Source organism: Exophiala xenobiotica (genome assembly GCF_000835505.1).
Source record: "Exophiala xenobiotica strain CBS 118157 unplaced genomic scaffold supercont1.2, whole genome shotgun sequence".
NCBI lineage: Eukaryota > Fungi > Ascomycota > Eurotiomycetes > Chaetothyriales > Herpotrichiellaceae > Exophiala > Exophiala xenobiotica.
The window spans coordinates 573,499-594,553 of NW_013562493.1; the positions used below are offsets into that span (position 1 = coordinate 573,499).

General features: G+C 52.5%; 8 protein-coding genes across 8 annotated transcripts; 3 read left to right on the forward strand and 5 right to left on the reverse strand.

Moving 5' to 3' along the window:
* Positions 1–113: 113 nt before the first annotated feature.
* PV05_02397 (uncharacterized protein) lies at positions 114–4,364 on the reverse strand. Its single transcript, XM_013462970.1, has one exon. It carries the CDS (start codon positions 3,973–3,975, stop codon positions 211–213), a length of 3,765 nt encoding a protein of 1,254 aa, XP_013318424.1. The 5' UTR covers positions 3,976–4,364; the 3' UTR covers positions 114–210.
* A 174-nt stretch (positions 4,365–4,538) lies between these two features.
* Positions 4,539–6,576, forward strand: PV05_02398 (uncharacterized protein). Its single transcript, XM_013462971.1, has 2 exons — positions 4,539–4,949; positions 5,043–6,576. Exon 2 carries the CDS (start codon positions 5,083–5,085, stop codon positions 6,442–6,444), a length of 1,362 nt encoding a protein of 453 aa, XP_013318425.1. The 5' UTR covers positions 4,539–4,949; positions 5,043–5,082; the 3' UTR covers positions 6,445–6,576.
* Positions 6,521–9,112, reverse strand: PV05_02399 (uncharacterized protein). The gene has a single exon (XM_013462972.1). It carries the CDS (start codon positions 8,293–8,295, stop codon positions 6,724–6,726), a length of 1,572 nt encoding a protein of 523 aa, XP_013318426.1. The 5' UTR covers positions 8,296–9,112; the 3' UTR covers positions 6,521–6,723.
* Positions 9,113–9,823: 711 nt separating this feature from the next.
* PV05_02400 (uncharacterized protein) lies at positions 9,824–11,581 on the forward strand. The gene has a single exon (XM_013462973.1). It carries the CDS (start codon positions 9,990–9,992, stop codon positions 11,406–11,408), a length of 1,419 nt encoding a protein of 472 aa, XP_013318427.1. The 5' UTR covers positions 9,824–9,989; the 3' UTR covers positions 11,409–11,581.
* Positions 11,582–11,731: 150 nt separating this feature from the next.
* Positions 11,732–13,684, reverse strand: PV05_02401 (uncharacterized protein). The gene has a single exon (XM_013462974.1). The coding sequence runs from the start codon at positions 13,537–13,539 to the stop codon at positions 11,971–11,973; it is 1,569 nt and encodes a 522-aa protein (XP_013318428.1). The 5' UTR covers positions 13,540–13,684; the 3' UTR covers positions 11,732–11,970.
* A 206-nt stretch (positions 13,685–13,890) lies between these two features.
* Positions 13,891–15,492, forward strand: PV05_02402 (uncharacterized protein). Its single transcript, XM_013462975.1, has one exon. The coding sequence runs from the start codon at positions 14,027–14,029 to the stop codon at positions 15,134–15,136; it is 1,110 nt and encodes a 369-aa protein (XP_013318429.1). The 5' UTR covers positions 13,891–14,026; the 3' UTR covers positions 15,137–15,492.
* Positions 15,493–16,124: 632 nt separating this feature from the next.
* PV05_02403 (uncharacterized protein) lies at positions 16,125–17,625 on the reverse strand. Its single transcript, XM_013462976.1, has 5 exons — positions 17,395–17,625; positions 17,089–17,349; positions 16,792–17,027; positions 16,466–16,716; positions 16,125–16,388 (listed from the first exon to the last, which is right to left on the reverse strand). The coding sequence occupies exons 1-5, from the start codon at positions 17,486–17,488 to the stop codon at positions 16,331–16,333; spliced, it is 900 nt and encodes a 299-aa protein (XP_013318430.1). The 5' UTR covers positions 17,489–17,625; the 3' UTR covers positions 16,125–16,330.
* An 853-nt stretch (positions 17,626–18,478) lies between these two features.
* PV05_02404 (uncharacterized protein) lies at positions 18,479–20,497 on the reverse strand (the record flags this gene model as incomplete). Its single annotated transcript, XM_013462977.1, has 1 exon — positions 18,479–20,497. The coding sequence occupies one exon, from the start codon at positions 20,495–20,497 to the stop codon at positions 18,479–18,481; it is 2,019 nt and encodes a 672-aa protein (XP_013318431.1).
* Between the last annotated feature and the right edge of the window lie 558 nt (positions 20,498–21,055).

The following is a 21,055-nucleotide window of genomic DNA, read 5'->3' on the forward strand; positions in this document are numbered from 1 at the left end:
TTGAGAGATCAGTGGCATGTAGCGAGCAAATCACTCAATAACGGAGGATGCTACTCGTACAATTATGGCGAAAAAGGAAAAGCAAAGGAGAGCTAGCCAGCAAAACACAGGTACCAGAATGGCTATCTGATAGCACTTGTTCGAGATTTGGTGGACAGCTATCTAAGACACGACACGACAGGTCTGAATCCTACCTAGGTATGTTCAAGTTTACTTCCCCGTAATCAGCCGTTTTGCTTCCGCCTCAGCGACGCTCAACGTAGACACGAGGTACTCAATACTGGCCTTCTCGGCCATGCGTCTCCTGACCTCGGCGAACTTTGCGAAGCAGTCTTCCTTCACTCGCGCCCGTTTGCGCGGATCAATCGTCTTGACCCGCAACTTGAAGATCCCACTGACGGGCCGGTGATCGCTCGTCTGCACCTCATGCCGTCTGTACTCGAGCTGCTTCACGCGTCCTGGGCCACGATACAACAGCCTGTCACACCAGGCCGGGGCACGCTTCTTCTCTGACGAGTCGTAATTATCTGTGCCCACGTCGTACTTGTACGTCGGCGCGAATGTGATTGGAAGTTCATTGAACTGCGACAATCGGAACCCAGACACGCGCCGACGGGAGACCATGATCTGATCGCGTTCCAGCAGTTTTGCGAGCTCATTCCGCTTGATCATGTTGATGACCGAGTCGCGTGGGATCGCGTCGATGCGATAATTCAGATCGCCGTTCAGTATGCAGATTTCATGGTCAAGAATCTGCGTGCCATCGCCGCCGCCAACGTAGAGTGAGCTTCGCTTGTCAGGGTCTGGTTCGGCGTCCAACGACTCAGCTTCCAGGATGCTTGCGACGTCGTTGTTGCGGTGCGCTGTGTGCGTCTGGCCTGCTGCTAGATGGCAGTTGACGAAGCATACGGAGCTATCGTCCAAGACGAACCGGGTGATTAGTGCACCTTTGTTGCCATAGTGTCCCTTCAAGCCGAGCTTGACACTCGCAGCTTGCAAATTGCTAATGTTGGGCCGCTCTTTTTGTCTGACAAAGACACATTGGAACAAGCCAATCAAGCTGGAGGTCTGTAATTCCGAGTATGAGTAGTGGGCGCTGGTGTACCGGCTGATGACCGAAGTCAGATGATCTCGCCACTCGCGGTAGACACGACTTTGATGCTGTTCGGCCTTGACTGTATCTTTCTTCTTGCCGAAGCCGAGAAGGCTCTTTGCGGTGACGGCACGGTCTTCCAGGTCGACCACTTCCTGGAATCCGAATGCCAGGATCTCTGGTGGATCATCAGCATGTATCGCATCGGCAATAAAGTCCTTGCGCAAGTTGTAGGGTGAAGAAGCGCCGCAATTCCAGGTGACCACTGCAGCACGGATCTCTCGGAATGTGCAGTACTCGACATCTCGTTCTTGCATCTGGGATTCTATCCAGTCTTCTTCAAGAGCGGCATCCCATAACCGGACAAAGCTGTCGTGACCGATTGTTACGACCTGCAGTCGCTGCAGGGTCCATACACTGCTAGGGTCAAGTAGGATTTCTGTAGCTGGACCGTTATGAGCTCGCCAGTCTTTCTTCACTTTCCAAGGGGATGTGGACGTGTCGTATACATAGACCATTCCCGTCTTGAAAGCTGCCCAAAGCTTGTCGCCGACGAATGACATGCTGTTGATCTTGTAGTCGCTGGCTTTGAGGTTTCCAATCAGAGAAAAGTCTTTGGTAGAGTAGATGGTAACTCGTCCGTCATTATGGCCAAAGTATGCCCTACCTCCACCTTCAGTCGACTGGGTACCACAAGTGATATCTCCAGTCCCATGTTGTGACAAAGGCTTCGTTAAGGCTGTAAAGGACATCTCGTCGCCCGGTTTGTATATCCGTATCTCCTTGCCTGTTGCAAGCCAAAGCATTCCGTCAATGGCCATTGAAAAGGAATGACCTTTCTGGACTTTGTGAGAGACATGGCTGTACTTCATATTCGGCACCCCTGTTTCGTCTGCTTTCCATACAAAGAGCTTGCCGTCGTCGTCTATTGTCCACAAGTCCTTCCTGCTCCGCAATATGCGAACAATCTCTCGTCGATTATGCGAAGAATTCGTTGTCTTGACAGTATAAGTAGCCACTTCTACCTCCATCAAGTCACCAGCATTTGTGCCTAACCACATCTTGGCGCCCTCGCCAGTCAAGTCCGGGGCAGGTTTGAAAGCCATTGCTGTCACTTTGACAGTCTCGCCATGATTGATACTCATTATCTGTTCCCCAGAAGTCATGTCAAAGACTCTGGTGGTATAGCCGGCCGTGCACAGAAATTTGCCGCAGACTCCCATCGTTCTTGAGTCGGACTTGGTGGCAATCTCCCATATGGCCCCTTTGCAGAAAGGCGGGCGACGGTTGGTATGAGTAGCGTCAGGATATTCAGATTTCAGCGTGGAAGGCTCCTCGACAGGCTCTTCTTCCTCGTCAGAATCGCTTCCGTACGGTTTAGCAACGGGTCGGGTGGCTGATGTTCCATTAAATGCTTGCGGCCTTGCTGGTATGGGCGGTTCAATGCTGTCAACACTGCCACGCTTGGGTGGTGGAGGGAACCGAGTATCTAGAGGCATCGTTGGGGTTCGTGACACCTGCTGCGTTGACATGGGTTTCTTAGACCTGTCAGGGTTTGCCACTTGACTTGGTGGCTCCATAGACCTCGTTGAATTTTTGGACTCATTTGGGGGGCGTGGCGGAGGTTCTATATTCCGTCTAGGCGGGAGCCCAGGACGTGGTTCTTCCTCAATAACACCAACTTCAGGGTAATGATGGCTAGAAAACCCGAATTGTCTAGCATCTCGGACAGGGGGCGCTCGAGACGGTTGTAAATGGCCGATTGGAGGAGGTGTATGTCTTATTGTCTCCGAAACATGACGAGGCGTGGGCTTTGCGGGAGTAAGGCCAACCTCGCGCGGATCCCTTGAGGGCTTGTCTGAAACTGTATTCGCTCTAGAAGGTAGGGCTGCCGGTTGTACGGGAGGTCGAGGTTGCGATTCGCTGGTCGCAAAGCCCAGCGCACGTGGATCTTTCTTCTCGATCACGCTTGGCTTGGAGGAGAAGCCCATGGAGCGAGGATCTTTTGGCCGGTCGGCTGGGTCAGGGATAGCTGCCCCAGTTGGCTTTCCAGGTAGCGGTGCGGGTGCGACCGGCCTAATGGTCGGGAAGGGGACTATGGCCTCAGGACTTCTCGAAGGGGAACTCTCGTCGCTACTAGGAGGCGTACTGAATGGTGACACCCTAGCATCGAAAGAAGGTCGGCGCGGCTCTGGATTGAGGACATTACCAACAGTGATTCCCACGGGCAAAGCAATCGCAGTTGGCTTTGCTGGAATTTTTGGTTTCTCGGCCCGATTAACCGGTGGAGGCCTTGCCGGCGATCTCGGCGTCGACGGATCCCTCCTATTTTGTTCATTTCCGCCTGCGTCTAATGTGACGTGGTGTTCAGGACTCGTGGCACGAGGGGATGGCGGTCTGGAGGAAGCTCGACTGGAATGTTGAGAGACGAGTTCTCGGACTTTGCCAAATGGCGTGTTGTCAAAACGTTCAGGAGATCGTGAGACGCTCCTTTCGAAGAAGGTACGAGGAGGTGATCGCGGCGAGTCAACCTTGACTGAGGGCGTCAATTGAGGAGAGGACTGAATTAACATAGACATCGGTCGTTTGTGGTTCGACCTCGTGGGAGACTCATCGCCTCTCAGCGGAGTAAGTGAGCCGCCATTGTTGACGTTTCCCCCTCCTGCCCACGGAGAAGTCGGTCGGACCAAGTCAAACGATTTTCTAATCGCAGGGAGTGGTGATGGTCCATCGACGGGTCGTAAGGGTTGTGGGGATGACGGTATACTGCCACGTTCATCGACTTGCGGCTGAGTGATCTTGAGACCCTCGAAGTGAGATCTCAGCGATGACACCGGCCTGATAGGGGCAGCATCAGTGCCTTTCTCCGATTTTTCGGCCATGATTGTGTGTCATTGTTCAAAAGCGCAAGATGCGACGCAAGATGGGGACCTTGCAAACTCGACCGGAATCCTCCTATCACTGCCAGCGTGACATTCCGGAGATGATTGCCTCTAAGCCGCTCTTCGTTCTTATCTGAGATGCACAGAAACAGGCGGTGTTCACAGTTGCGAGGTGGCGGCTGACGATGGTGAAAGGTTGCCCGATGCCTTGGGTAGGACGAGGAGTCGGGATTCGGTGGTCATGGAAGGAGGGTATAACTAAGGGAAATCGGCGTTCGTCTGGCTACCAGCAGAATGTCGAACCTAGCGAAGGGAATCAGTGACTAACAAACGTATTGAAAGAATATGGCAGGAATTCAATATCAATGTCTACGTATGCAGGTCAAAGCAGAAAGTGTTGTTGACTGCGGAGAGACGCGCAGCCCGTCGAGCGACTCTCCGAATGGTGCGGGACAAGTATCTTAGTCAGCAATCACGTGCACCAGCTGCGCCGTCGTCACCCACGATGTCACTCAACTCTGGACTCGTACCTAAGTCGCGCAGGTAGAAGTGCCTTTTCCAAACCTCCCAATACGAGCAGCCACCTCGTAGCACTGCTGGTCCGGCTCGGCTGGCAAAATCCGTATCAGTGATTTGCTGTGAACAAATTCCTTTTACTTCTTGCAGAAACCCGTGCACAGGACCATCACTGATGGCTTGATCTGCTTCAGAGACAGGGCTGCTTCGTACGGCTTTATCAAACTCTTGGGAAAAACCACTCCTTCATTCGACTGACCACGAAAAGTCTCCGAGGCCCGTAAAGGTCGGACATCAAATCCAGGAGTGACCTCATGCAACGCTTCTCAATTCAGACAAAGACGAGTTAGATCGAAGCAACGACCACATCATATATCCGCATGATGTCATGATGAAAACACCACAAAAGGATTGTATCTCCCGGCAGATGCGAAACACTACCTTCTACAGTGTCCACGGTAAGGATATATCAAGCAGAATATCCCTTGTGCTATTGTCCTTTGAACACCCGAGAGCTATTTTCCCAGTGTTTCTGCCCTAAGTCTAAACAGACCACACGCAACCACATACATTACCTGAACATCCTCCACTATGGCGCTCTCACAAGCAGCAGCCGCCGTCGAGAGCCTTATCGGCCACGGTGGCGAAGCCACAACCGAACAGAACCTGTCCAACCCTGCCAAAGATGCCGCCAAATACGCCGACCCGTCAGGTGAGAAGATGAAAGCCCTTGTATGGAACGGCAAGAACAGCGTCAAACTCGTCGAGACCTTCAAGCCCGCAAAGATCGAAGCCACGGACGTCATCGTCAAAGTCACCGGCTCAACCATCTGCGGCTCAGACCTACATCTACTGCACGGTGCAATCGTCGAGATGCAAAAGGGGGACATTCTAGGTCATGAGTTCTGCGGCGTGGTCGACAGCGTCGGCCCCAACATCTCAAAGGTCAAGCCGGGCGATCGCGTTGTGTGCAGTTTCCAGATCGCTTGCGGCAGCTGTATGTATTGCAAGAGGAAGCTAAGCAGTCAGTGTGAAAAGACAAACGACAACACAATCGAGAACATCATGTACGGTGGGCGCACTGCAGGTATGCTTGGATACTCGCACTTCACAGGCGGTTACGCAGGTGGCCAGGCCGAGTATGTCAGAGTCGCATACGGCGATGTCAACCTTCTCAAGCTCCCGGACGACGTCCCCGACGAAAAAGGCCTGTATCTCTCCGACGTCCTTAGCACTTCGTGGAATGCGGTCGTCGACACGGGCGTTAAGGAGGGTGACGTCGTCGCCATTTGGGGTGCGGGACCTATCGGTCAGATGTGCGCTGAGATGTCTTTCATGAACGGCGCCCGACGCGTCATCATCATTGACGGCGGCCCGGGAGCATGGCGCCTCGACTTCGTCAAGTCCAAACTTCCAAAGGTTGAAACCATCGATTTCACCAACTTGCCAAAGGGCGAGACCGTCACTTCCACGCTGAAGAAGATGGAACATGGTGGTCCCGATGTTGCTATCGAATGCGTCGCTGGTGAGTATGCCAAAGGTTGGGCTCACTATTTTGAGTTGGCGCTCGGCATGGAGACAGATACCTCAGAAATTATAAACGAGATGATCACCAGTGTCAAGAACTTTGGCCGCTGCGGTGTCACAGGTGTCTACGCCGGCTTCACCAATCATTTCAACATTGGTTCTTTGATGGAGCGAGGTATCCGACTCATCGGTAACGGTCAAGCTCCTGTCCATCTCTACTGGGAAGATCTGCTCAAGAAGATCCAAGATGGTTCTCTTGAACCATTGCATATGGTCACTCACCGTATCGATCTTTCTGAGATGGAAGAGTTGTACAAGCGCTTCGATGCTCGCGAAAAGGGAATCCAGAAGGTCTTTGTGCAGACCAAGTTCAGCGCCCCTCCGTGCCCCGGTGCACCGAAGCTGACTAAATTTGGCACTTCGTAAAAAGAAATGAGGTGCAGGCTGCTTGCCAGGACGAGTAACTGTACCAGAATATGAAGGATCACGACCTGGTGTATGTATTGAGAAACCTCAGGAAGATAGTTCACAACGCTGCACGTTCAAGTGCTGAAGCCCATCGATCATCATTCATGTAGTATCACGGATTGCATTGCATCTCCTTCGGCAAAGTGGTTCTACATGATTCATGATAACGACTCGCCTCTTTTGAGCATTTATATACTTAATCCCCCCCCTTTCGCGCGCCTATCGCGGAGGACTCGGTCATTTTCCAAAATACCTCAACTCCGAATATCTGGCCGGGGCATAAGTCAGGGCAGTAACCACAAACGCAAACTCATTCGCAACATCTCCTCCATAGTCTCCTATGATTTTCGCCAGAGGGCCAATGAACCACGTCTCATCCATGCCCATGACCCAAGCCACGACGCCCAAACCGAACGCCACAGCCGCTGCAATCCCATGGGGTAATCTCCTTGGATCATTCCATCCGTCGAGATCGTAATTGGCGAACTTGCCCTTGCGAAAGATGACATGCTCCTCGAACAGGATGACGAAGTAGCTGGTGCACCAGTACCCGAGCAGGCTCAAGAAGTTGCTCAAGTAGGTATTCAACTGCTCGCGGCCACCCAGCGCGAGGGCGATGATGGCTGCAAAACAGATGAATGTCCACACGAAGCGTGGCAAGCGCGCGAAGGGTCGCGAGAACTGCTGGCATGAGATGGCCGCGCTGTAGATGCTGATCACGTTCGTGTTGATGCCCGACAAGACCAGGAGCGTGAGCAGGAACTTCGCAAAGCCACGAGGGTAGAGCATGTCTTGGATCAGGAAGCCCAGCCCCTGGTTCTCGTAGGCGTCGGCCCAGTCGGGTTTGTTGTTCAGCGCGCTCGCGACCACACAACCTGCCGTCATACCGATGGACGTTGGGATCGCGATGCCGAATGTCGTCATGAGGAAGACCTTGAGCCGGGACACGTTGGCGGGATAGTGCACGTAGTAGTCGCTGGCCATGGTGCACCAGGACGCGCTGGAGCCGTAGACGATGGCCAGCAATGAGAGCACGGTGCCGGAGAGTGTGGCGCCTTTGAGGGATGAGGGTGTCGTGTTATCCGCATATTTGCCCGTCTCGCCGAATATGATCATGAAGATGATGAAGTAGATCAGCCAGGCATAGCGTTCGTACACCAGAATCGCGTTCAAGCCGAGGAAAGAAATGGCCAGCGCGACAACGGCGATGATGATGATCCCCACAGCGAGACTGACGTGGCCGTCGGCGACGGCAGTAAGGGCCAAGCCGCCTGTGATGCAGCCCACAGCAGCCCAGCCGAGTTGTTGGATCGAGTTCAGGGCTGCGACAAGCTTGTTCGGCCACCAGCCGAAACTGTAGCGGCTGACCGAGATCTGGCGTAAACCGGTGGCAGCACCAAAGGTGGCACAATACCCAGTGACTGCGCCTCCAAGCAAGCTGGCAAAGATGGTGATGAGCAGGGCCTGTTTGAGGCTCAAGCCAAATTCCCAGCCTAGAAAACCGGTAGCAAAGCATGAGGTGTTCATGGTGCCACTCGCCCAAAGAAGAGCCATAGTAAGTTGCTCGTGCCATGGGACTGGCCTTTTGTCCTCTGCTCGTTTGCGGTCAATTGCTTCGGATTCGATGCCCAGTTTTGCGTCCATGCGCGCTTCAAGACGACGCAGCTTGGAGAGAATGCCATTGTCTTGATGGACAACTGTATTGTTGTAGAGCTCTGTCCGGGCACCAGTGGCGAGTTCGGCGTCTGTGTCGTCAAAGGCCTTTGGCGGCACCTCGTTGACCTGGCCCTTTTCCTCGTCGATGGCCATCTTGAAGTGTCTGTAGGCAGTGACACCGACACTGGCTATCGAAGCAGTTAAGCTGTATCGACCCTTTTAGTTACGAGCAGCGAGGTAAGACACTGCTGTCGTGTGACATGGGAGCGGCAAAGAAGAAATTCGCTCGATGGACAGCGCCCACATAGGCAGGTGGTAATACTACATGTCCGTCGCCTGGGACTCCCGATAATGGTCAATAGTCGGTGCACATCAACGCTTCTCGACCTACAGAACAGCTCCAGCGTAGAAGATTTTTCATCTCCATCATTGGCCCGAAATTGATGGAGGAGTACGAGGTATCATTCGGGTCCCGTCCCGGCGGATGTTAGTGAGGCCTGGCACTGGCCTGGGCGCAACTTTCCCGGGCCACCATGGGCCTTGCAGGGATTTGCTAGGCTTTAATTGGACCTGCTCCGTCGACAAGCAAACTGCTTGTCTGGCGATGATCAAGCTTAGCGAAATCTTGGACAATCGTCTTTGCACTTCCTCGTCATTGCTGTCTGGGTGGCAATTGCGACGGTGCTCACCTACCACGACCTACGCAGTCTGACCATCAGATGTTGTCTTCGCAATCATGGTGCTTGCGTGGCGTGCGCAGCCCTTCATGTCTGTGTAATTGTCAGACGACAATTTCACCTTGACGCCCGGTTCTTGACTCTGTATTGGCAATGCGAGTTTGCAATGCAGACAATGTCGAGGGAGCATGACTGTATGAATGCAAAATGTCCTCTGCCCGTACAACAGGACATGGCAATTGAGAGAGCCCATGAGCTGCGAACACATCGATGAACGGCGGACAATATCGGATGGCAAAGGGCTCGACTCCCCCCATGAACGAGAATGATGGGCATATATACGCCATTTCCATCAAGCCACATGGAGCCCGCATGGTCTGGGTGGCCTTACTCCGTCCACAGCTTGAAACCGCGGGCCTTGATACCTCTTTTCGCGCAAGGCTGGGAAATGGGAATCCAAAGAAGCGCCTGGAGGTCCAGTCTCTCGACTAGCTCGAAGCTCTGGTATCAGGTTCCACCTCAGCTTTTCGTCTCCTTCCACTTCACTCCTTGTGGCGCTCCAGAAACATCATGTCTACGGATCATGGTGCCACCTGGGGAACACGATTCATATTCTTGGGCGAGGGATGGATCCAACACACCGGGTCCGCATGCTGCTTTGAGCCGCCCACGAGGCAGGAAAATGTTACTGTGATTCGAATGGCGAACCGCCTCGTCTCGTGCATGTGGCTGCTAGCTGTCAGCTGAAGCCTTGCTCGCGTATCAAAGTTCTTGCAACACCTTTCGAACCGGATCTAGCCTCAGTATCCCCCCGGCGCGCCCGCTCACGGACGTCCTCGACGCCTGCTAGCGGCCAGAAGCAAAGCTGCGATAGCGCTAGAGCCACTCACCGTCCAGAATGCATCTCCACTTAAGATATGGCAACATATTTGAGCTTATCACGCCATACAAGAGCCTTGCCATTATAAGAGCTACCACAACCCTGTAGCCCAGCATGCCACGCATGCTTGATAGAGCTTGCGCAGAGCTTACATAAAGCTTGCCTAGGCATCTGGCCGTGTTTGGAATATATACCTGTACACAGGTCCACCGAACCGATCACCGATACTCAGATCGATCTTTCAGCCTTCCGTCCCTAGACCAACTTATTGTCAATACCATCCTCGCACCATGTCTGCACCAATCTATCAAGAGGACGAGAAGAAGGTCGTCAATGATGTCACAGACTTCAGAGCCGGACGTCGGAGCTCCATCGATGTCATCCATGCCCTGGTCGTCGAAGACCACGCGCATGAGATCAAGCTCCGAACCATGTCGTGGCAGAAGGCAGCTTGGCTCCTCTGCGGCGACCAGGTCTGTCTCGCCATCATGGCCCAGACATGGTCGCTCTCCGTCCTCGGCTGGGTCCCAGGTATCATCACCATGGTCGGTGCAGGCATTCTCTTCTGGATTACCTCCATCACCATGCACAAGTTCATCATGAAGTACCCTCAGATCAGGGACATCTGCGACTTTGGCTACTACGCCTTTGGCAAGTCCCGAATCGCCTACGAATGGACCGGCTTCATGTTGCTAGCCAACAACATCATGCTTATCGGCTTCCACATTCTCACCGGAGCCAAAATCCTCAACACTCTGTCCGACCACTCGCAATGCACGGTCGTGTTCTCGATCATTGTCATGCTGATGGGCATCGTCATGTCGCTACCCCGAACTCTCCGCCACGTCTCCTACATGTCCATGTTCTCCGCCGCCTGCATGGCCCTCGCCATTCTCCTCTTCCTCATCTTCGCCGGCATCGAGGACGCCCCGCTGTACGGCTACTACGGCGACTACCCCACCGACGGGCCCGTTAGAACCTATGCCTTCCCTCTCCCCGGTACGACTTGGGTCGGGTGCATGAACGCCGTGCTCAATATCACATTCTTGTGGGTCCCCCAGATCCTCTTCCCGACCTTCATCGCCGAGATGGAACGGCCTCAAGACTTCCCCAAGGCCCTCGCCGTGCTCACCGGAATCTCCGCCTTCCTCTTCATCTGCCCTCCCGCGATCGGCTTCCACTACCTGGGCCAGTACTCGACCGCCCCAGCGTTCGGCAGTCTCGGCCCCACGGCGTACAAGAAGGGCAGCTTCGGGCCTGTAATAGTTACAACTCTGATTATAGGGGTAATATACGCCAACGTTAGCGCGAAGTTCATCTACTTCCGCATCATGGGCAACTCGAGACATGCGCACAGCAACACCATTATCGGCTGGGGGGTCTGGGGTCTCGTTATGGCTGCTATCTGGTTCATCGCTTTCATCTTCGCCGAGGTCATCCCTAGCATGGGCGACTTCTTGTCCCTGCTAGGTGCCGCCTTCGACTCGTTCTTCGGTTTCATCTTCTTTGCCGTGGCGTACTGGCATCTGTATAGGGGAAAGTTGTTCGCCGGCGTTGGCAGGTCGATCATGACCGTCATCCACATCTTCGTAATGATGGTCGGTCTGTTCTTGCTTGGCCCTGGCCTCTACGCTGCTGTTGAGGCCATCATTGCCGACTACTCGGGAAGCACAACGCCGGCTTTCAGTTGTTCCAATGTATCTATCTAGATGTGGTCACAGGAACGGAGCTGGAGATCTCCAGTCTCGCTGGCAGACGCAACTTTGAATTCTGCAAGGTGTCGTCCTAGGTTTCACAATAGATACAACTTTGACTTCTGCTGGGTGTCGTCCTAGATTTCACAATAGATACAACTTTGACTTCTACTAGGTGTCATCCTAGATTCTATTAAGACGCAACTTTGGATTCTACTAGTGTAACTGGATTCTACCAGGTGTCGTCCTGGATTTCACGATAGATACAACGTTGACTTCTACCAGGTGTTCGCCTGGATTTCATAACAGACATGACTGTGAATTCTGCTAGACATCGTCTTAGATTTTATAATAGACGTAACTATCGATTCTCCTAGGTGTCGTCCTCGACTTTATGATAGACGCGACTTTGAGTTCTGCCAGGCGTCGTCCTAGATTTCATAGCAGACGCAACTTGAATTCTGATAGGAGCCGTCCTAGATTTCATAGGGCTTGTCTTGCCCGGTGTATCCAAATTGCTGACCTGAGCAATGAGCGTATACCCAACACCCATCATAGAACCCCTCAGAGTCTCGTTCTAATCCCAAACCAGGTCTATCCGTTCTCCAACGACTTTACTATTGAACCACTCCAGAATCTCAATCTTATCCTTTAATGCCCTTGCACCGTTCAGGGCGTCCGCTCTGGTCAATCTCTCCGTAGCACAGAAAAGCTCCACCGTGGCTAGGTTCCTGGCTATACATTGGCGACTACCCAGACCGAATGGGATGGCGTCACGCAGCATTTCTCCCGTCGGCTCGGCCCACCGTTCGGGCTTGAACTCGTGAGGATCAGGGAAGACGTCGGGATTGAAATGAAGGCTATACGGCTGGCAGCTTACAGTCGTGCCAGGAGGGAAGTATGTATCGTTGAAAGTCCAGCCCGAAGCCGGCACGACTCGAGGAAGCCGGGAGGGGTTGGCCATGGAGAGACGAAGGGCTTCTTTGACCACGCCGCGCAGGTACGGCAGAGATTGCAAGTCGTCGAAGCTGGGGTCTGCCGACAAGATCTCCTGTCGGAGTTTCTTGTAGCACTCCGGTCGTCGAGCCAAATGGAACAGGATGTTGCCCATGTTCATGCCGGTGCTGTCGGTGCCGGCGAAGATCAGGTCTTTGCACTGTGCCCGTGTCTCGGAGGCGGTGAAGCCTGCTTGAAGAAGCCGGGCCGGGTAGGAGTTTAGCGGGTGAGATGATGTCTTCTCGTTCGACTTGTCTGCTGCAGCAATTGCGGCTTCGGCCTCGGCCACCACGCCGTTGACGTATTCGTCGACAAGGGAAAGACTCTTGGACACTTCCTCCTCAGCGTTCCACCATGCGTCGAACGATTCAACCCACTTAAAGGCCCACGTCGGGAGATACCAGAATCGACCCACAGCCACAAAGCAGTCGACCATTCCGCTGGCACTCATATGCTGTTCGTGGTTCCTGGGATCTGGGGTTCCCTTGACTTCCTTTCGAACCGCTCTCTTCTCCTCGCGGGCTCCAAATTCATCGAGTGCCCCATAACTGTTGCCCAGCAGGTAGGATGACACTGCATCGACGGCCAAGCCTCGTGTAAAATTCAGCACATTGACCGGCTTGCCCAAATTGTCCGCTTTCTTGCCTTCCTTGAGTCTGTCAACGAATCGGTCCACGCATTGGTATATTATATCTTGCCCCTGCCTCAGGTTCGTAGTCGAGAACAATGCGACAACGGCTTTCGCGCGAGGTGCCCGTCTGGCGGGGTCCGTTTCCGAGAAGATCGATTTGTGCCCGTCGATGTCGAAGTTGGCGTAGAAATCGGTCTTTCCGAAACCACCCTTGTCGGTGTATATGGTTGCTAATGCGGCGCCATCGGCTATATCCACGCTGTTAGGGCCGGTGCGGACGATGGGACCATATTTCTTGTGCAAGATATCGGTGACAGTAGCTTCATCCCCCACCCATGCATGCCACGTCAGCCATAGGGAGGTCAATCGAGCTATCAGAGGTCCTGGGACATGGGACAGCGGGTGAAACGGAGAGATTCGGTATAGGGGATGGATGGCTAGGAGGACGACTGGGAGAACCAGCAAGGAGAGAATCGGCTGTGAGAGTAATGAAGAGAGGAGGAGGTTGTGGATGGCCATGACGCGAAGGGCTCACCGGGCGAAGAAGTAGAGGCCCCAGGGGCTATCGAAAGAAGTGTAAAAAAGAGCAAGGAGTGACTGGATGCATGTTTGTGAGACGCTGCATCTCTTTATCAATAGTCTACCATTGGCGATGACTCCTCAGAATGCCAAAGAGTGCAAAAGGTACGAGTACTGCCTGGACTCGTGCGCCGATCGAGCGTCGCGGATGTCCAGGCGCATCCACACGGTCGACACGGTCAACGGACAAAGCCGCAATACACGTTCGCCGCTGATAAAGGCCAAACTCGGCCGACTGTTCGAAAGAGATCGTGGAGATGTAGGATTTGTCTTTAGGCTTCGTGCACTGACATCTTGACCAGCGACTTCATTCCTGGCCAGGCTACTTTTCGACGGGCCAGTTGAGCGACGATTTCCGGGTCTTACCTTGCTCACCACCCGCCCAGGACCAAGACTCAACCCAGATAAGCGGCAAATCTACGAAACGATGGGATCCGTCCAGACGAACGATGGTGCCAGTGCCGGTCTAACGGCTGATTCAACCCGCAAAGTCATTGTGGCGGGCGCTCAGTTGGGGGCCATCAATGTTGATACACCTCGATCGGAAGGCATTCAGCGGATGCTGAAGCTCATGGACGATGCCCATTCGCAAAAGGCCAAACTCATTGTTTACCCCGAGATAGCGCCCGTCACTTTCTTTCCGCGGCATATACTGGAGGGAGAGGAACTCGAGCAATATTTTGAGCGAGAGGTCGACGGAGACCCGACCCAGTCAACCAACTTGAAGCCTCTTTTTGACAAGGCTCGGGAGTATAAGATGGACATGTATCTTGGCTATGCTGAATGCACAGGCGACGAACATGTCCATTACAACACTTGCGTATATTACTCTGGGCAAATTGACAAAGTGGTCTCGAAGTACCGCAAGGTGCACTTACCGGGAACATTTGAGCCATATGAGCGCAAAGACGCCACTAACCAGCTGGAAAAAAGGTACTTCAAACCTGGGGATCTGGGGTTCGAGGCATTTCGAGCTCCCAATCTGGTCCCCGACGCTTTGACCAAGAAATCCGGCGCAAAGCTAAATGAACCTGACACTCTGGGAAAAGGAGACCCCATTGTGGGAATGATCATCTGCAACGACCGACGCTGGCCAGAAGCATGGCGGGCATATGGGCTGCAAGGCGTCGAGCTGATGCTCTGCGGATACAACACAACAGCATGGGCGCCAGAGTTGCTTGGAGTGAACAGTAAAGTCCCCACCAAAGAGAAAACCAAAACAGAAGCATTATTCCACAACAAGCTCTGCGTCACCTACAACAGTTATGCGAACTCGTGCTTCAGCATCAACGTAGCCAAATGCGGGATGGAAGATGGCAAATACCCGTTGATTGGCGGTAGTTGCATTGTTGACTGCGACGGAGAGGTGGTGGCCGAAGCGTCCACAGAGGAAGATGAGTTGATCGTGGCCGAAATTGATCTTGGTATGTGTCGCCGTGGGAAAGAAAAAGTGTTTGCATTTGAGAAGCACCGACGGATTGAGCATTATGGTCGGATCTCTGAGCAGACGGGCGTGCGGGAGCCTGAGTTCTTGTAGATGGACGTCGTACAGGCACAGTACTTTTGATGGTAGCGAGTCGTACCCTCCATCGACTAGACATGGACATCCAAACTTGAACCCTTTCCCCCGGCCTGGTTCAGAACTTATCCTCGTACTGTGGTAGAGTTCGGTGACCAGGAGGAGCACGAGAAAGCATCAGAGGCTTGGAGTCTGGGCTGATGGGGGCTATCCGGGCAAGATGTGGGCTAAACAGGCGTGACGGGCTTGGTACTCCTAGTTAGTCCATGCACGTCCATGGACGGAGTAATAAGAGGATGGCGGTGCTCTCGAGTGTGGCTGGACCTTGGAGCGTTGAGGTGCGCCTCGTACGCGAACACTCCGTAGTAACAGTATTTTACTGCAGGCGAGCGCAGTCTCCAGTATCCGCAAAAGGTCTTGACTACCCAGGTCACCCTGAGAACCAGACCTCACCCTATCTGGATACAAACTGCTGAGAATGCCACAAGACTCCCGAGATTACTCGAGAACGATTATTCTGGTTGCCCTTTACCCCTTGATCCTAGAGGGTGAGTGAAGGCCGCTTTAACCTGAGGTTTAACTGAGCGTTTGGCCTGAGCATCAGTGAGCAGTCCCTGAGCACAACACCAAAGGGCCTCATTAGGCCCGCGTAGCAGTTTGGCTAAACCTGCCTCTCGACTAGGCTTCCGTTTTAGACCCTCCTTGCGGTGCTGCCCAAATTTCCGAGTAACCTTGGCCTGGCGGCGCCGAGACGCCTAAGGTCCCCCTTGGAATGCAGGCACAAGTAGGTATGTCACCAGAAGGCCATTTACTCCTTACGTTGAAGATGAGGAAGACGCGAGTCCTAAAAGGCTCAAACGCGATATCTTACGTACAAAACATGAGAACATAGGACTGGCGACTCTGAGGTGTCAAGAATGCTATAAGGAGATATCCAGAGTCTTAAAGAAGGGGCAAGAAATTCAGCCGAGAACGATGAACACCAAATTTGATTCTCTGTTCGGTGGCCCGATCCGTTTCATCCGAACGAATTGCCTCCAGCTTCTTCAGTCTTGATCAAAGCCGCCATGAGTCGCCGGTAGGTAGGTAAGGCCTGCGATGCAGATCGGCTAAAAAAGCGGTCGTGACAAGGTTGTCGTCAACATTTCTTAAACATCGTGGGACTGTCCAAACGGTTAACAGTCGAGGTATCCCATGGTAGGTGCTTTCAAGTCACGAATTGCGACTTGGGCTTGTGCCAGCAACAAAAACGACCAGAATGGTAGCGTATCTTTGCACAGTGAGCGTCAGCATGAAGGACTTGTGCCTGGTTAATGGGGTTGTTGTGAAATAATAGATCGCACATACGTCGCTCCAGCCATGAATATCTCAATTGATTTAGCCTTGATGATGATAGATACGATCCCTATAAATAAGCTCGCAGCGATAGCGACAACGGCCATCCGGGCAGTCATGCTGTCTTGGGCACTGCAGATGACGATAGGGATAAAGAGGAGTATGACCAAGAGAAGGGCTATGAGGAACCGAGTCGCTCGTCTCAGCCCAGAGCCTGATGAGATGTACACGTTTGGATCTCTTGAGACATTGCGAAACGGAAGCTGGGGCAGTTTCTTGTAAGCAACGATTCAAAAATCTTCATTGTGCAAGTTTTTGTTCGGGTCTTCTCTTCTCACCTCTCGAAAGTCTTTCCAACACTGAATGACCCTGTCCTCCAGCCAAGCCTCAACTTGGGCAACAGCATCGTCTGACAATGGTGCAGTGCTCAGCAAATCTTTGGGCTGCAGTAGGTACGCTGTCTCTTCCCTGGTGATACAAGCGTTTCCATCTATCCAATGTTTCAGACTGGAGATGTCCCGGTTCTTTGCGCTCTCTAGGGCAAGTATTTGGCGATTTCTCTCAACCAATGAATCTAAACCACCACTCAGCAATCCAAACAAAAAAGATGAGTTTTCGCGAGGAAATGAGCCTGCCATAATCTGCCAGAGCGGTATCGATATTTGACAGGATGGATTCTCGTTCAGGATTTCTGTCGCGCCTGCTGCTGGCGAGAAAGAGCGGATTGGTTTCTTGTTGGTCAACCATCTCAAGTTGCTTCTCAAGCGAGGACAACTTATCCTGCTTCAGGAGGAGAAGACGAGCACGCAGTGCTGAGAAACGACGACACACATAGAATGCACTATGCGACGCAACCAGTCTCGAGAATCGCGGATAGCCCTGAGGGTAGTCTTCGACTGGAGGCGGTTAGCATAGTCACACAAGACCCCCCTTTTCCCTACCTTGCAGGTTTCGCAGGCCTTGGCCATCGTCCCTGGACAAAGATCGTAAAAACCTTTGTTTCCAGATGGTGAAAGTTGTCGTTACTCCAGTCATTGCGGAACAATGCCTTGATAATAGAAGGTGCCCCCGCTTTCCCGTCCGTTACAAGGTGGACCCTTGCTTTCTCCTTGCCAACACTTGAACCTAAAGTCTTTTCGATTTGATCTGTTTGTCGATGTTATAAACATGAGGCCGACGTTGAGAATCTATCTAGTTGGGCAAAACTTCTTAGCTGGCTGATTGGCGAGGAAAAGTGAGGCTATGAAGCCACTCCCGACTCCGTGATTGGCGAGATAAAATTAGTCGAGCTCAGGCAGCAGTGGACCTTCGCAGCCTCACGCCTTGACATCGGCCTCAAACATTACAGACCATATCTGAGGACACCAGGACATTGAAGCTATTGATTGATTCGAACACGACCAGAAAGGAGTCCACGCGGCGAAAACTATGAGTGCTCAAGCTGGGCAAGTTGCATTGCACTGACCAAGGAATCCACAATTTCTGATACTTTGTTCAGTGACGAAAGCCCCAAATTTCGCGTCGCTGACCATGGCGGCCGTCCATTGATCAAGCCTTACAGCCTAGTGAGTGTTCATTCAGATTCACAGAGTTCCCTTTTGACACACCGAAATCTGATGGGCAAATCCTTTGGCTCAGGTCAGCAAATTCCGAGCGGGAGACAAGGTGTACTTCCGTGCCCCTGGTTCGGATACCCGGGAAGGCCCATTCACAGTCGGGCCAGGCCCTGAGGCTGGAAAATATACTCTGTTCGACAAAAACGATAAGCAGGTGAAAGAAGGCCAGGAAATCAAGGAGAGGGACCTGGAAGCCGCCTAATAGAAGCCTCGTGTCATGAACGGCGGTTATGACAGCATATCTATTAGAGGTCCCTAAATATCGCTCGAGTTGCCATGCTAATCGTTTTTCTTTTCTCCATTTTTTGGCCTAGGAGGCAGGGACGTGGGACCTTCTTCCTGATATGTTGGAGAGAGATCCATACTTTCCGGTTGACCATCATTGGAAAAAGAGACCGATATTGAGAGACTATCGAGGTCGAGGTGGTAGCATCGTCCGTACGACGAAGTTAAGGGCCGCCCAGTCTTCTGACAGAGGATCGGCGCTACTCCCTCTCATTGGAGAGGACAGTAGTAGAAGGAAATTAGAGACTTTGTCCTGATCCCCACGAAAACCCGTACCCAAACTATCTGCAGAGCTAGGAAGCTCCTTCAAGCGCAATCCATCGATCGAGGTTGCCCGACTTGTAACAAAGAATTTGAAGACGTCTTCGCAGTGACTACGTCCCCTCCTCACAAGGTAGTCGGGTACTTCCATTCGAAGTTCTCCTTCTGAGAATTCGGTTTTGCCGGGGACCTCTATAAAGTCCGCGCCGTCCATCTGGATCATATCCACAATCTCCCATGAAGGACGCAAATCAAGCAGATGGACGTATATCGACGCTTTGCCACAGTTTCGGACTTTGAATCTCAACTTGCCATGGTTTTCCACTTCCAGAACGCCAGAATTCAAAAAACAGACCCCTTTGGCGTCCACAAGTTGGATATCAAATGATTCAGAGAATGGCACCGAGGGAAAGCGGTTCTCGATCGCTTCGATGGACTTATAAATGGCCACATGCTCGAGCATATTGATAACAAGATCCGTTGCATCCTTCCTGTCACGGGGGACGGTTGGGAGAGATGCCACTGGTTGACTCCATTGGTCGATAACTTCATATTCATGGCCATTGTTCACATGGATTTTGAATAAGCAAGGCGGACCCTCTAGGTCGTCTTTGCAAAATCTGAGAAACTTTCGAGAAACCGACCCTTGTTGCCACTTGCTGATATCGCCATCTTTGAACATAAGTTGTATAGTGGTATTCTGAAGGCGCAGTCGAGTGCGAGGCTTAGCCATCCAGCCTGACTTAACATTGTCAAGGGAAATAGTTGGGTCGGATGATACCACATCGGAAGTAAGGCCGCGAATAACGCTGGCGTTGACCCGGATCGAAGTATGCTGCGCGGTGTCTGCTTCGTTACCGGCTGCGGTGAAGGGGAAAACCTCGTACTCGTCGCCTTGGTGGACACCATGCGCATACCCAGCTCTTAGGCATAATCGATCGCTCTTCTGTGGGAAGAAAACAGTAGTAAATCGATCTTCAGCTTCATTCAAACAATTTCCAAAGCATGAGAGAACCCCATTCCCATAGTGTCTGGGATTCTGTCGGGGTAGCGTAGCATGAAATCTAGCACACATATGCTGATGCAGAGCTTTAGAATTCATCTTCATGCCGGAGCTTCTCAGTGACTTCAGCGCCCGGAGTAAGAAGTACGATAGTGCGCCGTGGAACTTGCCTTTGTCGAACTCGAGTTCTTCAGCAATTTCGTAGAGTCCACAGGCACAAAGAATAGTATAGCCGTCCGGATTTACCAACCAGCGAGGGACGATTCGGCCGTCACGAAGAGGCCCTCGACTCCTGTGAGGAAGTGAGGAACAAGCATCATCAACGGTAGAATCGACATCTATGCTTCGTATAGTTGGGATACGTTTGGTGCCATGTCGCGTAACGCTTCCAGAAAAGCAACAGTCAAGGACCACAGTGACGGCCAATTTTTTGTCCACCATTTCCTTTAGCAGTCTTGCTAGTTCGCTTCCCGGTAGTTTCCTCATCCCATGTGTCCGATCATACAGGACTAAGGCAAACTCCTCCGTGTCGATATGTGGATCTTGGCCAGCTAGTTGGGGAGACTGATGATTTGCACCATGACCAGAGTAATGAATGTAAACTGCATCTCCGGCTGTTGCTTGATCATTTATGCTCTCGAGTTCTCGTGTGATGTTATCGTATGTTGGTAGCAGGGCGGATTTCTCGGGTGGACCGTTGGCAGAAGGGTCGGAAGGCTGGCTCGCTGTGAGGACTTTGATGTCCATACGCGGGGCGCTTTCGGTCAGAAACTCCCTGATGGAGGTGACGTCCTGAACGCATCCCTTCAAGGACTTGTTTCCAGGGTAGAAATTAATCCCAATCAGTACAGCCCAGGCCTTAGGCTCAGTATCCGCCATTTTTGGACACAATTTGAGAGAGTCTGTTAGCGAAAGTGAAGGGGTTGTCTGTTCGAGCGGCAGTGGGAGGCACTTTGAGAACTCGTCCACTGGATTTATTGCATAGCAAATAGGTCTCCAGACGGTCACAGGCCCAGCTGGGCGCCGCCAGCCCCTGCCCAATGAAGGTGATCCAGGACATCATTGGAATTGAAATGAACTCTTGCCGTTACGACCCTAGTTGTCATTGGGCTATTCCCGAGATCGTATTACTAGGCAGCCATCAGCTTCCAGGCTCATAACCATCTCCCACTCGTTTGCCAGAGCACTCCTTAGTAGGTGACGGGTGACACGGGAGCGGAGATCCTTGCACACATCAACAAGTAGTGTGAAACCCTTGATTCAGCCGCGAGTTGGGGTCAAGCCATGGCCCGCTGGAGTCGTGCCGAATTCGTGCAGCTGCATGAAACGACTGCAAACATGCCACTTAGTAACTGGAGCCACGTCGGCAGTACACTCTCCTTTGAAGTGTCGTCTGCGTTGATGAGGTTTGATCAATTAGCTCAAAACCGAATATGA

Bases quoted from the DNA above. Each gene is read 5' to 3' on its own strand.
- PV05_02401 (XM_013462974.1), bottom strand. From the start codon at position 13,539: ATGGCCATCCACAACCTCCTCCTCTCTTCATTACTCTCACAGCCGATT.
- PV05_02399 (XM_013462972.1), bottom strand. From the start codon at position 8,295: ATGGCCATCGACGAGGAAAAGGGCCAGGTCAACGAGGTGCCGCCAAAG.
- PV05_02402 (XM_013462975.1), top strand. From the start codon at position 14,027: ATGGGATCCGTCCAGACGAACGATGGTGCCAGTGCCGGTCTAACGGCT.
- PV05_02400 (XM_013462973.1), top strand. From the start codon at position 9,990: ATGTCTGCACCAATCTATCAAGAGGACGAGAAGAAGGTCGTCAATGAT.
- PV05_02397 (XM_013462970.1), bottom strand. From the start codon at position 3,975: ATGGCCGAAAAATCGGAGAAAGGCACTGATGCTGCCCCTATCAGGCCG.
- PV05_02398 (XM_013462971.1), top strand. From the start codon at position 5,083: ATGGCGCTCTCACAAGCAGCAGCCGCCGTCGAGAGCCTTATCGGCCAC.
- PV05_02403 (XM_013462976.1), bottom strand. From the start codon at position 17,488: ATGACTGGAGTAACGACAACTTTCACCATCTGGAAACAAAGGTTTTTA. The intron at 16,717-16,791 runs GTGAGAAGAGAA...AAACTGCCCCAG, and splicing joins GTTGGAAAGACTTTCGAGAG to CTTCCGTTTCGCAATGTCTC. The intron at 16,389-16,465 runs GTATGTGCGATC...CACTGTGCAAAG, and splicing joins ATATTCATGGCTGGAGCGAC to ATACGCTACCATTCTGGTCG.